Source organism: Nothobranchius furzeri, chromosome 3, assembly GCF_043380555.1.
Source record: "Nothobranchius furzeri strain GRZ-AD chromosome 3, NfurGRZ-RIMD1, whole genome shotgun sequence".
Lineage (NCBI taxonomy): Eukaryota > Metazoa > Chordata > Actinopteri > Cyprinodontiformes > Nothobranchiidae > Nothobranchius > Nothobranchius furzeri.
The window spans coordinates 66,131,562-66,147,377 of NC_091743.1; the positions used below are offsets into that span (position 1 = coordinate 66,131,562).

The 15,816-nt window shown below is 39.3% G+C and overlaps 1 protein-coding gene and 1 long non-coding RNA gene across 3 annotated transcripts in view; both read right to left on the minus strand.

The window, feature by feature from the left end:
- Window positions 1-83: 83 nt before the first annotated feature.
- LOC139068875 (uncharacterized) lies at window positions 84-10,416 on the minus strand. The gene is made up of 4 exons (XR_011520133.1): window positions 10,219-10,416; window positions 6,276-6,382; window positions 6,062-6,173; window positions 84-5,938 (listed from the first exon to the last, which is right to left on the minus strand). It is a non-coding gene; the product is annotated as an uncharacterized lncRNA (long non-coding RNA).
- A 702-nt stretch (window positions 10,417-11,118) lies between these two features.
- cfap20dc (CFAP20 domain containing) overlaps window positions 11,119-15,816 on the minus strand; it is a 40,428-nt gene continuing 35,730 nt past the window's right edge. For both annotated transcript variants that reach the window (XM_054730659.2, XM_070549397.1), the window contains 2 exons: window positions 12,603-12,697; window positions 11,119-11,784 (listed from right to left, as the gene is read on the minus strand). In XM_054730659.2, the coding sequence (XP_054586634.2) occupies window positions 11,666-11,784; window positions 12,603-12,697 (214 nt within the window). In that variant the 3' untranslated portion in view covers window positions 11,119-11,665. The remainder of the gene's footprint in view (window positions 11,785-12,602; window positions 12,698-15,816) is intronic.

Here is a 15,816-nt window from a genome sequence, read left to right on the forward strand (position 1 = left end):
TAAACATTTCCAGCGCAATGACGCTGAAATAAACAACACATATCATCGGTATCAGGAGAAAACAAACACGCTTCAGTCAGATGTGAGGATAAATATTTTTAATAAGCAATATATTAGTTTATTTCTCAAACGTTCACAGACATAAATACCCGGCGACCAGAAGATGCGCATTTATTACAATCATAATAAAATGTCAAAACACATAAAGACGGAAGCCCTCGGCCAGATTTTATTGCTTCATTTGTTGATCACAATGAGGGAATAAGAGAGTGAAAGAAAACACTGTGAAGTAATTTCTAATTAATCATTCATCATTAACTGCCACCGGCATCCTGTGACACTCGGGCTCACAGCATCACAGCGTCTGCTCACAACTCCCTGGCAGGTGCAATTCCAATTTTCCTTCTTTCTCTTTTTTTGTTTAGCTGTCAAAAAACATCATGCAGCCTCCTGCAGCATTGATGTCCTTTCTCATTTTAATTAAAGAAATAAATAAATCAGTGACTCTGAGCGCTCTAAAAGCAAATCGACCTTAAGTGGGTTAATGTTTGCATGAAAGAAGAAATTATTTCGAAGAAAACAAACATACAGCTCCAGTCCCAGCTTCAGTATTTTTAGCTGCAGATCAGTTAACTTGTTTAGATATAAGAACTGCTTATTTCACAAGACCGGTCTTCTTGAGATTCAGAGGAGTGCTGCGGGAATTTAAAGGTGCACATTTATAAAGCTCCACTTGCTAATTAACAACATTTATAATGCTGCCAGTGAAATAATGCTTTCAATTTATAAACTAGAGGCCCATCTACAACGTCTGAGTAAGTGATTAACTCCAAGCATTATTACCAAACAACCCTATTTGGTTTTCTTTTAATCCCGGCGGATTGTGTTGCGCCAAAATTATTTATACTGTTAAAGAAGCACTAGAATATAAAGCTGTGGAAAGTATTTAATTAAACTTTGTGGTGGAGGCAGACAGAGCCAGCAGTAAAATGTGGTTTTAGGAAAATTTCTCTCTTTTCTAAAGAAAAACTGAAGCTATTTCTGTTCTTTTCAAAGTAAAATAACATTATGGAGGCTGCAATCACTCCTGGTTCATCACTGTGCATCTTACATTTCTAACACAATAGTTCGGATCTGATGATTGAAGCAAACCATGTGGTCTGTAAGGTAAAATTATCACTTTCCTCAAAGGAGGCAGGTTGCTTTGAAGACAGCGATGTAACAGCCACATTCCTGTGAAACTGTGAAAAATATTCTACGTTTCTTTCGCTTTAACCCTGACAAAGTGGGATATTTCTCCCTCAATCCATCATGCTTTGGTTTTACATTTTACTGCAGTAAAGTGTTTTGTTTCAGCATTTTAAAACACATGTTGGAGTTTATTTTTATTCTATTATAACTGGGTTTTATATGAGGTGTAGACATAGTCATCCAGTGTCAGATACAAGCCTGCCACAATAGGCCAAACAAGAATTGATTAAATAATTCTCCTGTATAATAAATATATATTCCCCCAAAGTCGTCCTAATTTGTCCATAATCCAATATAATATCAATGTTATGATATATATATATATATATATATATCCAAGCATTATTACCAAACAACATATATATATGTAGCGTCATGAATGTCCTGTTTTTGACTTAAAGGTCTTGATCTGCTGCGTCTGCTCGAGCAGAGACACAGTCTCTGACACAGGCCTAATCTACATGAGATAGTGGCCAAGGTCTTTCATGCACTCTGTTCATCTAAACTGCTTCACCTCTGTTATTGCTCAAGATGAAGACGAAGAACTCTCTTGATAAACACATAATCAAACAACGTTTGTTATTGCCAATAATAACGTGAGCCCAATGTTCGATCAATCTGTGAAATGACAATGTTATTACTTGATATTATAATCCTGTGATCAGTAGTATTTTACAAGTAATTATAATCCTGGACATTTGCACTAGACACTGATGTGTCTAGTGATGATGATGACACGTAATGCTAAAGTCACACGACACATTTCCTTTCCTCTGATCCAATCAGAGCCTTCGTTTCTGACGCGAGGCGTGGTTTTCTGTGGTGTTTGTATAAATCCTCTTTTGCAAGTCAAATTCTGATTCGCCAGTAAACCAAAATATGACAATTATAAAAAATATTCCACGCCACCTTTTCTTTAGTTCTAGGAGTTCTACAGAAGTCTTGGACAGGCCATCCGGACTTCCTCCAAAAGAACCTCGACAAGCTGGATAAAATCTGTTGCAAGTTACACCTGACCGCAACGGTTCCTTCAGAATAAAAGCTGAACCTCACAACCCCTTCAGGGTCTCGCTGATGCCAATGATAACCTGTTGTGACCTGGAAGCATTCCAAGACTAGTTTGGTCAGCACCGCTGCTTTTCTACCAGCTTCGGTTCCAAGGAGGGTCCAAGAGGAGCTCGATTTTCTGGATCTAAACGGAGGCTTCCCCTGGGTACGTAGACTGACAGATGGCGTCTCATGTGTGTTACAAATATCCGACTAAAGTTTAGAGCGAAACATTCACTCCCATTCAAAACTAAATGCTTCTCTGGATCCTAAGGTTCTGATAACCACATTCCAAACATACACCATCCTCTCACGTCTCATTCCACCTAGTCCATCAGACCATCAGTACACAGAGTGTTTAAGTTAGTCTTGTATAAATTGTGTAGAAATAATTTCTTAACTATTATAAACCTGACTGTCCCTCTTTCCTTGGAGTAAATACGAAGTGTCAAGTAATCCCCGCAATAAAAAGTTCTGATCTTCTGGCTAAAATATTCAAAGATCCATCAGATTGATATTTCATATTTCTATGGAATCTCACATTTTCTGGTTCATAAGTAAGATTTAAACTACCCATCCTTTATATATATATATATATATATATATATATATACACATATATACACACACACACACATATATATATATATATATATATATATATATATATATATATATATATATATATATATATATACACACACACACACACATATATCAATCACAATAAAGGGGAGACAATGCAATGAACTGTTATTTTAACAGCCAGGTAGGCGGGCGATATGGCCTAAAATCAATGTCATATGATTTCACCTCGATAACGATAAATGGATAATTACAGGTACGCACAGAAACAAAAGTTGTCCACTAGATGGGGCTGTCACATGTATTATGTTGAGTCACATTTTTATGTGACTTAAGCTTCTTAAAAGGGACATGAACGTTGCTAACCTACATATATTTTTTCATTTTTTTATTATCAGATTTATTGACACGGGAATAATTATCCCGGTAAGAGTCAGAAATTTCGATAATGATGACCTTTCGATTTATTTTCCAGTCCTACAGCCAGGCAACATTTGCAATTTTTAAGACCGAATTTAATTGGAAATGTCAGATCAGGCACTTCTAAGACACACCCAGTGCTGACGTGAGATCTTGTTCTGTCAGAAATAAAAGCGGTAAAAACATCTGTCACCTAGTGGTCGGAAATTGAATAGCACTGCAAAAAAAGAAATACAGTACCGTATTTTACGGACTATAAGTCGCACTTTTTTCATAGTCTGGCTGGCCATGCGACTTATATATCAAAGTGACTTATATACCAAAGTATATATACCGTGCTGCTGTGGGCTGGCTCCGGACCAGGAATGAGCTCCCCTGCCCCGCCATCACCTGCTGGAGACCGTTGCATGCTGCTGCGGGCCGGCTCCGGTCCAGGTTTTAGCTCCTCTACCCCGCTGGGAGGGTTTCAAACACTGCTATCACCTGCTGCAGCATGTGGCGGGGTGATGCAGGTGCTCTCCCTGCCCACTGGGAAGGTCTGAAACACCGCCATCCTCTGCTGGAGACCGTGGCGCTGCTGCTGCGCCCTGATTGTTTATTCCGTTATTGTTATCTGCACTTGTCTTGCAATGTGAAATGCTTGGTCTAAGATTTTGTAAGAAAAATAATAAAATTCCCCCCCAAAATGTGACTAGTCCAGTGCGACTTATATATGTTTTTTTCTTCTTCATTATACATTTTATGGCTGGTGCGACTTATACTCCGGAAAATACGGTAAATGTTTGCACGTAAATTCTAAATTAAAACAAATCAATACACCGCTTTCAAATATTGATTGTGTATTTCACATCAAATATTTTAGTGTATCGATATTTTCTTACATACTATTAACCATGAAAAATACAGCATTACCTGTGACATATCCACACCGAATATAAAAAGAATGGAAAATAAAACAGAACTTTTAGATACATGTTGCCATTTTTCTCTATGAGCTTGTTTGAAATAAGGGTAGCTCGGGTTATGGGCTCCCCCAGAAGCCCTCCACCTATAGACTCAATGGGGCCCAACACCTGATTGAACAACTCATCCCTCTGCCTCCACGAAGGTGATCTGACGGGCACGTATCTGCTGTTGTGCGTCTGAAACTCTGTTGTTATGAAGGCATGCACCGGCGAGGTCACATTGAAGAGTCTATTACGTTACGCATCTGGTGGAAACCCCGGCAGAGAAATCTGAGGCCACTTTGGGAGGAGTTTCCAACTGATGGCGCTGGGTTGTGTCGAAATGGACACAACTTTGAATCTAGCAGTTTAGCTAACATGGTAACGTGAACTCAAAGTTTCAAAGCAGCTGTTTGCAAATCACAGTCACTTATTTCTCCCCTTATGTTAAATATGTGAGAAAACACTAGGGAACAAACTATGACACGCAAAAAAACATAAGAACTGAACAGAAGAAAAAAGGCAGTATAATAAACTAGGATTGGACGATATATCGGCATCAATATTGGCATCAAACGATGTTAGTCATTTTTTTAACATATCGTATCGGTCCAATAAATAAAACTGGGCCGATATTAACAACCAATACTTTTTCCATCTCGTCTCCATTTGTTTGCCTGTTTCAGAGGGTGAGGGGGGTGATGTGTCATTGTTTAGTCATGTGAACCGTGAAGGAAATCATCTCTGAACCGTAAATGTGTATGTTGTGTGTATATAATAATGTAAATTCAGCTTCAATAATTTTCAATCCATACAAAATCTGCTGATTTTAGAAGCAGTAATGTCAGTATATCGGTATCTGTAAATATCGGCCGTAACAGCAATCTTAATATCGGATATTGGTATCGGCCCAAAAATTTCATATTGGTGCATCACTATAATAAACATGAATCAACAGCAGTTTAAATGTAAGAAGCAGAAATGCAGTGCAAGTTGCTAAATCATTCCACAAAAAGTTACATTAAACTTCTGATATGTTGCTTTTCTCACCTGCTTAATCTACTGTTAAATATTTCATTGATGTTCCATCGGAGCACCTTTTCAAAATATAAAAACACTGACAATAAAAATAGATTACTTCAGCCCTGAGATACGCCTGCAGCTTCAACCTTCACCTATCAGAAGGTCCGACTGTAACTAGGCCAAAGATTATTGCTTCTCTGCAGCTTGATGTCCCTTCAAAGGCATTGAATTTTACTGTATCTGTTCTCTATAGAAAGGAAAAAAAAAGGATGTGCTTAACTCATCAAAGTCAGCGATAATACAGATGAGGATCAATATTTCACATCAAATGGAAGAAGATAAAAGTCTGAGCAGAATTTGAATAAACAAATCCACAAACACAAACCAGGTGCAACTAGTTCCCAGCAAACCAATCAGCAGCTGTTCTGGGATATCATTTAGATTTCGGACAAAGAAACGTTTGATTTGATTTCTGTTTCTCAAATGAGAAAATATATTTTAAAGTTGATCTGAGCAGCAGTGATTTCCACAGATTTAGAGACTCATCTGCAGATGACTAATAATAACAACAAAAACCATCTGCAGCAGCCCCCTTCAGCCACACACTCCATCGATAATAAACTCCTTCTCTGTCCGTCTGGCAGTTTGGAGATTTATTCCAATAGCACCTGTCACAAGAAGAAAAAAAAGGGGGAGTTGCATGTGATGAGGAAGGTTATGGCTGTGTTGACTTGTGCTGGGGAACAGAGGAAGAGTGAAGGCTACAGTCAGAGATGCCACAATGCACTGACCTCGTCTGACTCCTCTCCCACTGTGGATGGCCCCCTGTCGCCATCTTCTTCTGTCACCGCCGACGGCTGATCTTCCATCCGCCGCAGCAGAGAGTATCTGTATGTTGCCTGGCTGGAATGGAATAAAGTTACGCGACAGGTCAGGCTGATGAGTTTTTCCTGCACTAATGGTGTAAAATAATCACGTTACAGCTCATTAATCAAGCTTGCTTACTTGACTGGGAAGCAGTACTTTCGGATGATCAATGCAGCAAAGGCGGCTGCCGCCACGCAGACCAAGATCACCGATGCAATAATGCCAGGGTGAAGCTTTAAACTGGCCTAAAAAGACAAATGAATCCAATAAGATATAACAGTGGGGTAGTTAAAGAGCCCATAAACCTAACAGCTCAGTTCATGATGTGTGGCACAGATAAAAAGGAAATACACGCAGGAGATATGACAGCTGAACAGCGCCGGGTGATAAATCATATTGGTGTTCAACCCAAAAGCTTGGCAGCAGGGCTCGGGATGTCTGAGTAAGCAGAAAAAAATAGAAACACCTTCCTTTTTTGACAATCAGTAATCAGGCACATCATCTAGTGGTCCGTGCTGCCTTTAAAGTAAGAGCCGTGCACCAGATCGTTTGTAACGTAGCGTTTGTGAGCACGCAGCATAATTAGGATGCACATACAAGCGTGACCGAAAAAATACCACCCCCAGCAGGAACTGTTTATCATGTGTGGCGGCGTAGGACGCAAAAAACAATCAGAGACGAGCGCCGATCCCATCAATTAACTCTGACTGGTGTTTGTTTACTAAAACATGATTTGGTTTCCTTACACCGTGTCAAGAACACATAAGGGGTCACTTTTATCTTCATTTAATTCTAATAAACTGATTTCTATAATTATATAATGTAAAAGTGCATTTTTCTAACAGACTCGCCTGTAATTAAATGAAAATAATTGACACCAAGTCCAAAACGGATGAAACGGCACATTTTCTACTTCTTACTTGAAAACAAATAAGGTAACAACCTTCAGCTTGTTAAACATTAGCTGATGACAAACTCCTAATTAAATCCTATAAGGTAGCTAATGATTAGTTAATGATAAGCTAATTAAAAATGAAGAAGGAAACAAATTGGGAACAAGCTGATAATTGCTTAAAGCAAAGTGCTTCCTTAATAATTCCTAACAGAATGAAGAGGAGCACAAAACTGGTGATGACTCATTCATTAATGTCTGTGTGCTCTCCGAGCATCAAGCTGCTCACATCCTGAAAACGAATGTCTTTGATTACGTCACAAATAACTTGGAGTCCACTAAAGCACTAAAGTGCTGCTTTCTAACAAGTTATTTCTGAGTCTCACATTCCTACTGAACTATTGCTGATCCACTGGTTAAAAAGCACATGTGGCTCTTTCTTCTAGTGTTGATTAAACTTCTGCAGCTTTTCCCTTCAGGGGTCTCCACAGCAAACTGTCTGGTTCCATGTTAACCCATCATCAACTCTTCCACCAATTAGCTTCATGTCCTCTTATGTCTCCAACCTAAGCATCCTTCTACTCACCAGCCCTCTTCTCTAAATGTCCTAACCACTTCATCCCGGCCTCGTGTACAAACTCTTATTTGTACCTCTACCAATAACAAACTATGTACAAAAACCTGCTTCAATCCCTCGCTCCCATGCACCGCTCCATCTGAGAGGGGCCAAATCAACACAAGTAATGGGTGGAGTAATGACTAATTACTTGGTAACAGTATTATTGAGTGCACAAAGACAGTACTAATGTTAAAAGTAATTAAAAGCGAGTGAGTCATTAGTAGTTAAGTGCTGTTCACCAGTTGTTAATCAGGAAAAGTTTGAGATTAATTCAAGATGCAATCGTTACCTAATGACTCATTAATAAAGGACCTCTGTGATTCTAGAGCTTGATTGTTTCAACAGACAATTCATTAGCAAATTATTATGAAACGGCTCAGATTTAAGCAGTAAATAAACACGTCTTTTTATTTCTTTAAATAATAAACTTTATTAGAATAATACATGAATGTCAGGTATAGGGATGGGTACCTTTGACATTTGAATTGATTCGGTACTAATTCCCGGTACCTAGGAATCGATACCGGTACTTAACGGTACCAATTTTCGATACTTTTGAGTGTTTATTATTTTAATTCTCTTTTATAATTAAATATATATTTTTCTCAATATATAACAATATTTGATAAATATCACAATAAATAACATTCAACTGTTTGTATTTTAACATCGTCCTTGTAGTTTTATAAGCTGATAATTAAACTGAAGCAAACATCTTTACTGTGAACTAAATTTACTGTGTATCGTCATTCCTTTTGCCGTCTTTTTTCATTTGATTTTTCCTACTGAGAAGTTAGAATTTCCGAGGAGAAAGCGAACGCACCATTAGCTGATAACAACGGTGGCAATGGAAGCTAACATATCAAGCTAACGTTATCTTAAACAGTTTATTTAACTGCTGGAGCAAATTAAAACGATGATGCCTCACACTTAGATCGTTGTCGCTGGTTTCATCTTCACCCAATCACCCCTCGCATTTAGTAAAGTGAAGCCAAACTTTAGAGCGTGTTCATGTACATCTAGTCGGAAATTCGGAGTTCCGAGGAGAAAGCCAATGCACCATTAGCGAAATGGAAGCTAACAAATCAAGCTAACATCTTAAACATTTTATTTACCTACCGGAGCAGATTAAGATGAGGATGTCTCACTTAGATCGTTGTCGCTGGTTTCATCATCACCCAGTTACCCATCACATTTAGTGAAGTGGACCCAAGCTTTAGCGTGCGTTCTTTCTACCATGCTGCTCTGTTTACAACACGCTTGCAGCGACCGACGACATAACGCTCTTGCGCATGCGCAGCTGTCTTGGCAAGTTCTCGTTATGAAGGACGAGTACCGAAACGAGGCACCGTTTGAAATGACGTGAATCGGTGCTCGGTCGGTACTATGGAATCCGGTCGGTACCTTAAAAAGTACCGAATTCGGTACCCATCCCTAGTCAGGTACAGAAAACACTTGTGCAACCTGCACAAGGAACATTACAAACAGGCCAGAGGGTCTTAAAGCATATTGCGATGTGTAAAAAGAGGACAAGAATAAAACTAAACTCATTATAACATGCTCAGATCCTTCAAAAGTTGAAATGTTCTTATAGCCATTGTGTTCTTCACATGTTGAATTGTTTTGTAATACAGTTTCCAGTCCACAAGAAATATTTTAAAGCAAGGATGTGAATTAGACCATTTGCATTTGTGGATATGGAATTTTCCAAGGATGACTAACTGTTGAATAATATACATTATATTTTTGGACAAACTCTGAAAATCACAATATAACATTACATCAAAATTTCTTATACTGATGTTGACTTTCAATTTTGTGACAATAAATTCTTCCAGTTCAGACCAAAATCTTTTGAATGATAAAATCAATGAAATATTGTTTCTCTACTTGATCGACAGAATGTACACGTCCCTTCCATATTTATTTTGAATCTTAAGTATATCTTTAACAGGGTACATTTGGTAAAAGATTTTAAATGAAATGTCTTTAATTTTATTATTAATACAATATTTATGTATTGTAGTATTAGCCTTCTTCCAATTTAGGTAACCCATGGTTGAATACCAAAAAACATTGCAGCAGGTGGGACCGAACAAGAAATTTGGTTTCTAACATTTTTATTAGTACATCTTTCCCTTGTAATCTCTACAGCTCCAACTAAAATTCTATTAGTTTCAGCATTATGTTCAAATGTCACGCATTTTAGGATTTGTAGTGACACTGCAAGGATAAACAAACATGTCAGACGTGCCTGCTTGCTGGCCTGAAGCGTCATCTCTACGTCAGAACCGCAGCAATTACCTGCGAGTTGTTTAACTCGTTAGTATTTGTGAGCATAAGTTTCAAGTAGGAACTGAATTTGGTAACCTGAAAGACTCCTGAATAAGAAAAGGACGTCATCAGGCGAATTCAGGGTAGATGCGCCTCATTTTAGGACTTATATTGGCTTTTCATTGTATTTTGCTGCATAGTTAACATGGCAACTCAGGGCAGACGTTTAGCTGCAGAAACAAATTTAACAATTTCAACATGATTTGACTGAATTTACCAACGTTTGACATATTTACCTGTTGAGCGGACATCCTTGAAAACGTCAGAGCTTTGTTAACCATGTGTCATCATGAGGGTTAATTTTAATTCGAAAACTACCTAAAAACTACACAAAACAGTTAAAACAGCTAATAAAATTGACTCCTGCGTAGCTCCTGTTACTCCATAGTTGTTTACTTCCTGGTTCTTCGCACCTGCTTCCACGCCCCCTGACGATCCAGCTCCGTCACTTCCGGGTTGCCAAATTAGCTCAGCTGTGAGAGAAGAGTGACCAAAGAGGCAGATCCCTCGGTGGAATCCAGGCAGTCATGCATTATGATATAAAACATTGAGCTGGTGTTTAAAATGTATGACTTGTGGTTAATTTATGACATATCCTTATGTAACATTCAATGTCTTTTCAAGACTGCAGCCCCATTTCCCGGACCAGTTTTTTAAGCATGAGAGCATTAAAAATCTAAAACATTGACCTCCATGTCCAAGGTTATTATTATAATTTTTATAAAAGGTTATAAATGGAAACTGTGAATGTGAAAATAGGATATTGTTACCTGATTGTTGAACGTGTTGATATAACAAATCCACTCCTGCACACGTTAACGCATTTCGCTCCAGGATATTGAATGAGATGTAGTTTAATTAAGATTAAATGAACACACACACACAAAAAAAACTGTTGTTTTTCCAATTTTTGTTTCATTTTCTCCAGTAATTGTAACAGCCACAACATTATGAATCAATATCCCATTGCGTCAGGTGTGATGAGTGTTGTGGCAAAACTGGTTCAAAGACCTGCCATCCTCATCAGCAGCCCACCTGCTGCTACTCTGTTACAGTTACATGCCACGAAAAAAGCCCGGAGCATTTCAAATACATTCAAATGAATTAAAATCCATCATCCTTTCACCTTCTGGGCATCTCTGTCCAATTTAAAATGAACAAAATAAATAAATAAATAAATAAGCGGAACCACAGCCATTTTCTCAAAACAAATTTATTTCAAGTAATACATAGAGGTACATGTACTTCAACTGGTTTTTACAACTTCTTGAAGAATATATTCTGGTACAACTAAAAGATCTGTGACTTAATGTGGTTTTAAAAAGAAGCTCCAGCATCGTGTTTATAGAAGGCCCCCATTTCCCTGCCAAGACTTCCTAAAAAGACCCATTTTGTCATTGGATGTGCAAGTGAATGATCACATACTTGGGAGGGGGAAGAGGATGGATTTGATTTAGCGGGTTTCTTAATACCATACTCACTAGCATGACTGACGACACACGGAAACACAAAGCTGCCGATAGTTTTCAGGAACAAAAGTTGAACCAAAGAAAGGGTGAATGAATGAAATGAATGGGAAAATCCGCTTCCAATAGATCAATGTGGCCTAAAAGAAAGGAGTTCTAAAAGAGCTTCATTTACTGTTAATGTGATTTATTAATTCTGATTCAAATGGGCTTTGAGCTAAGCTAGTTCATAGTACTTTCCTGTCTCAGGATCAAAATAGCAGTTGAGGCAAGGATCATAAAGCAGCTTCAAATATTCATCTTCATTCTCCTCTTCTTTCACCAGCCCATCCTCTCCTGTATCAAAGCCAAAAAATCACTCTGAAACCTTCATGCTCAAAATATACAGATGGAACAAGATTGCAAAGATAAAAAAGTGATTCTTTTTCTTCTCAATATAGAGTAAGTTTTCTATGCCAGATATGAATAAGGGCCTACTCTGTCAGCTTTCAATAGAATAGAATTAGAAGCGTGGTGGTTAGGTGACCTTCAAGACCCAGGTGGATTTAAAAGTTTTCTGCCGCTGCCATTTTTTCCCTAATCAATCAAGCCCTAAGACACTCAGAAGCAGTACCAAATTATGAAGCTGTAAAGAGATTCCCTGTAATCCCCGCTACTTTAAAGCACGGGAATTGAGCTGTTAAACTGACAGGCAGTTAAATGCTAAAAAAGGTTATGGAACGCGTCGAGACGAGCATTTTTATCTCACCTGAACTTGGGCAACAATAATGAAAACTAATTATATGACACATGGTGTAAGAGGTTTAAAAACGATGTAGTAAACTGGAAAAGGTTTCATCAGTTAACCTTGTGGAGGTGTCTAGAGGGGGGGTGCAGACCTGTCTCTCCTGACCTATGGAGTTATGTGGAGGACAAAAAGCAGCACTCTCATGAGGGTTCTTCAGCCCTAATTAGATCCATTTTCGCTTGCTGTCCCACCACGCAGTGTGCATCCTTGGTGGCAATGTAGCATCTCTAAAAGCTCTGTCATCAATGAGTGTTTCCATTAGCTTTTGTGTAACTTAGCGTTAAAGCACCGAGACTGTTTGCTGTCTTCCCAAGGACGTCAAAAGCAGTCTTAGGGGGTAAAAGGACTAAAATGAAGGTTACCATACCTCTGACTAGACGTTCCAAATTGTTCTGTGTGTAGCCTGACCTTCTCTGCTGGCTGGGAGGCATAATAGGAGGGCTGAGCACGTCCATCCACTCTCTAGGGAAAAGACCATAAAGCCAGACAGTCATGACAACACATACCATTACACTCACCATCTTACCCTATGACATTTTAACAATGGAGTCCCATCATCATGCACTCTCAGAAGCCCATCTATGATTCCATTGTCCTTGAGCCACTTCTCCTGCAGTCTCACAGATTTACCTGAAGGATCACTTATTAAATTCTGACTCCAGCTGCGACTTCCAAGTGTCCACATTGTGGCTCAGAGTAGGGGTCTTAACCTCGCCTGTTTCTGCGGGAGCATGACTTCATTTCTCTCCAAACGAGTGTATCCCGTAAATGAAAAACACTGCTCCTTTAGCATGGGGTAAATGATTGCAGAGCCAGAGGGAGAATATCTCAAGATGAATTATTACTCGGAAGCAGTGAAAGATTCATTTGTTAAACGGCATTCATAATCATTTTTGGCTATACATCAGTTGTGCAATCACCCATTAACATCTCACGCCTCTGGATAAGAGCAAACCAGAGCGTATTAAATGCAGAATTACAGTATAATCTTCAGTATGATATTCGTCAGACGGCAGGAGACTCAAATGTTTGCCTCTGGTTGGTTTGTCTCACCATCTAGAAGTGCAATGTTTGCTAATGTGGCTCTTTCTGAAAACAGCATTATCACTTAGCAGGAAAAGTGTTCACATTCTGTTTGCTGCTGTTCTCCACAGCATCCAAGCCAAAACCCGGTATTTCTGATACCATTTAACCCTTTCATACATGAAATAAAATATCAACTATTGGCTGGTGTTGCTATAACACATATTATTGTCTTTTACAAATTATTCTTTGAATTATATAACAGTTCAAAAAGCAAAAGAGAAAAATTGGCCCTTTCCAACTGCAGAACTTTGAAGTCAGGTTTAGGTGAAAATACAGCCGATTTCTGAGGAAAATACTGATCCCGCTATAGAAGCTGAGGTCTCTGAGGTTAGAAAAAAATGTGTCTATTCTTAAATGTGCGGCTCATTTGTTTAATCAGTACATTTGCAGTGGTCTTTGGTAGGAATGAATGCCTTGTAAGTCGTACTCAGAGCAAAAAAAGCTCAGAAACGCTTGGATCAGCAGGGACAAGTCTGCTGTAGAGAGCAGCACAACACTACTGGTCCTATTTCCTGATATTTGGACATCTTGCCTTGGATTGGATAACAACAATGGGACTGTGCCACTGACTTGCATTGTTTACGTTTTATCTCCACAAATGCCACAAGCTTAGAGGAGTTTTTCTATGTGGTGGAGGTGCAAATGCACAAGCCTCGAAGGGAAATGAGGGTGTGGCAGCGTTCCAGAAAGGAAAAGAACGGCCTTACTCTTTAGATGCAGGTGGATGAGGTTAGCATGGAAGCTCTGGGTCATCCGGCGTGGATCTGAGCCACGGCGACATATAGTTATAACCGTCCGGCATGACTAGATGAGCCACGTTGTTTAGGAAGCTAAGAAGTGAGGTGGGCGCGGAAGCCCCGGGCGCTTGGTGTGAGCTATTGAGCTGATGCACTTGTTGAGGTGTTACTGAATGAAGTGGGCGTAGGAGACCTGAGTCGCCCGGCAAGGATCTGGGAGCCGGATAGGAACGGTGCGAGCTGTGATCGCCCAGCGTGGATTAAAAACTGCCACCGCAGTCAGGAAGCTACTGAGCGAAGTGAGCACGGAAGCTCCTGGAGTTCTGCGTGACCATGGACAGAGAGCGATGACTGAGGCATGAGTGTTGAGGGGGACTTCCAGATATAGACTGAGCCTGATTAGTGCATAAAACTCCTTAAAAAGTTCCATAGAATTCACATTTTCAGTGATTATTAGCATTCATGCTAGTTTATTTAGACATCTCTACACATAAACATGTTAAAAACATAAACAACCAAAGCCCATCATTATATTAAGCTTACAAACCTGATGGTTAAATAAAAAAAAAACAACCCCCATCTGATTCCAAGTGTTTAAAAATGATTATTTTCCCTTCATTTCTTTGGTTTTGGACCCTTTATGAGAGACAGCACATTATCTCCACCAAGGCTTTGATTTTTCTTGCCAACAAAAGCATTTACCTCTCCCAAAACCCCTCTGACTGTTTGATAGGCAGGAACATTGTACAAAAGTTAATGGAAGCAATTTTCAAGGACAAGGGCCCTTGCTACCAAGGTGTAAATTGGACTTCAAAATGTTAAGTGGGACTTGGCAAGAGTGATTAAATTCTTGGATTTTTTAATTTATTACAATCCAAATACAGCCCTGGTATAAAGAGAGTAATTCAGCTTCATTTACCGCATGCAGGTACCCTGCCTTTGAAAGGCTACTGAAAGCTACATTAGTTATTAAAGCTACATCGAAAATACTCTTTCCAAATCTGCTCAGGAAACAAAACCCTACCTTCAACACTGTTTGTCCTACACCTCGACAAGTCCACTAAAACTCCCAAAAGCATGTTGTGTAAGACTTCTTTCTGCCATACGGCCAGTCTCTCTGACAGCCTTTGTGTGCGCACCAAAGTCAGACACAATTACTCAGCTCATGTCCAAACACTAGACTCTAAACTCAGCTGCTATAGAAAGTACATCGCATGTTAAAATGTTTAAAAATCCATGGCAACGTCAGGCACAGAAACAGGAGCATTTTTAGTTGTCAAGGAAGCGGCAGCTCTCGACGAGCGAGAAAGCTTTGCAGCGGTGCCAGGATGCTCCAAAACACACCGGGATGATGTTCACCGCAAGGGCTTCTGAGGATGCGAAGCCTAAAAGGAAAACAAACAAAAAAACAAAACAAAACAAAAAAAAAAAAAAACAAATCCTGTGCAGCTGCTGTTTAATATGTAAATCAAGCCATGCCTCTAAGTCTAATTTCAGAATTACATCTGTGGATGCTGTAGAGCTGCTTGTTTGAGCTGGTAGTCAATAGTAATATTCATTTCGGCGGACATTCAATCAACTGGCAGCACTTCGCTGCCAGGGCAACCACACAGCCATGTCAGTCCTCCTTAGCAGAAGGGAGAGGTGCATCCTCCAGACTGTTGCTCTGGGTTTTCCACACCAGTTTTAACCGATAACACAATGTTTAAACGCATGATAGTCAACACGTTCTCAAAGGGGTACCTTGCTTTTCATCAA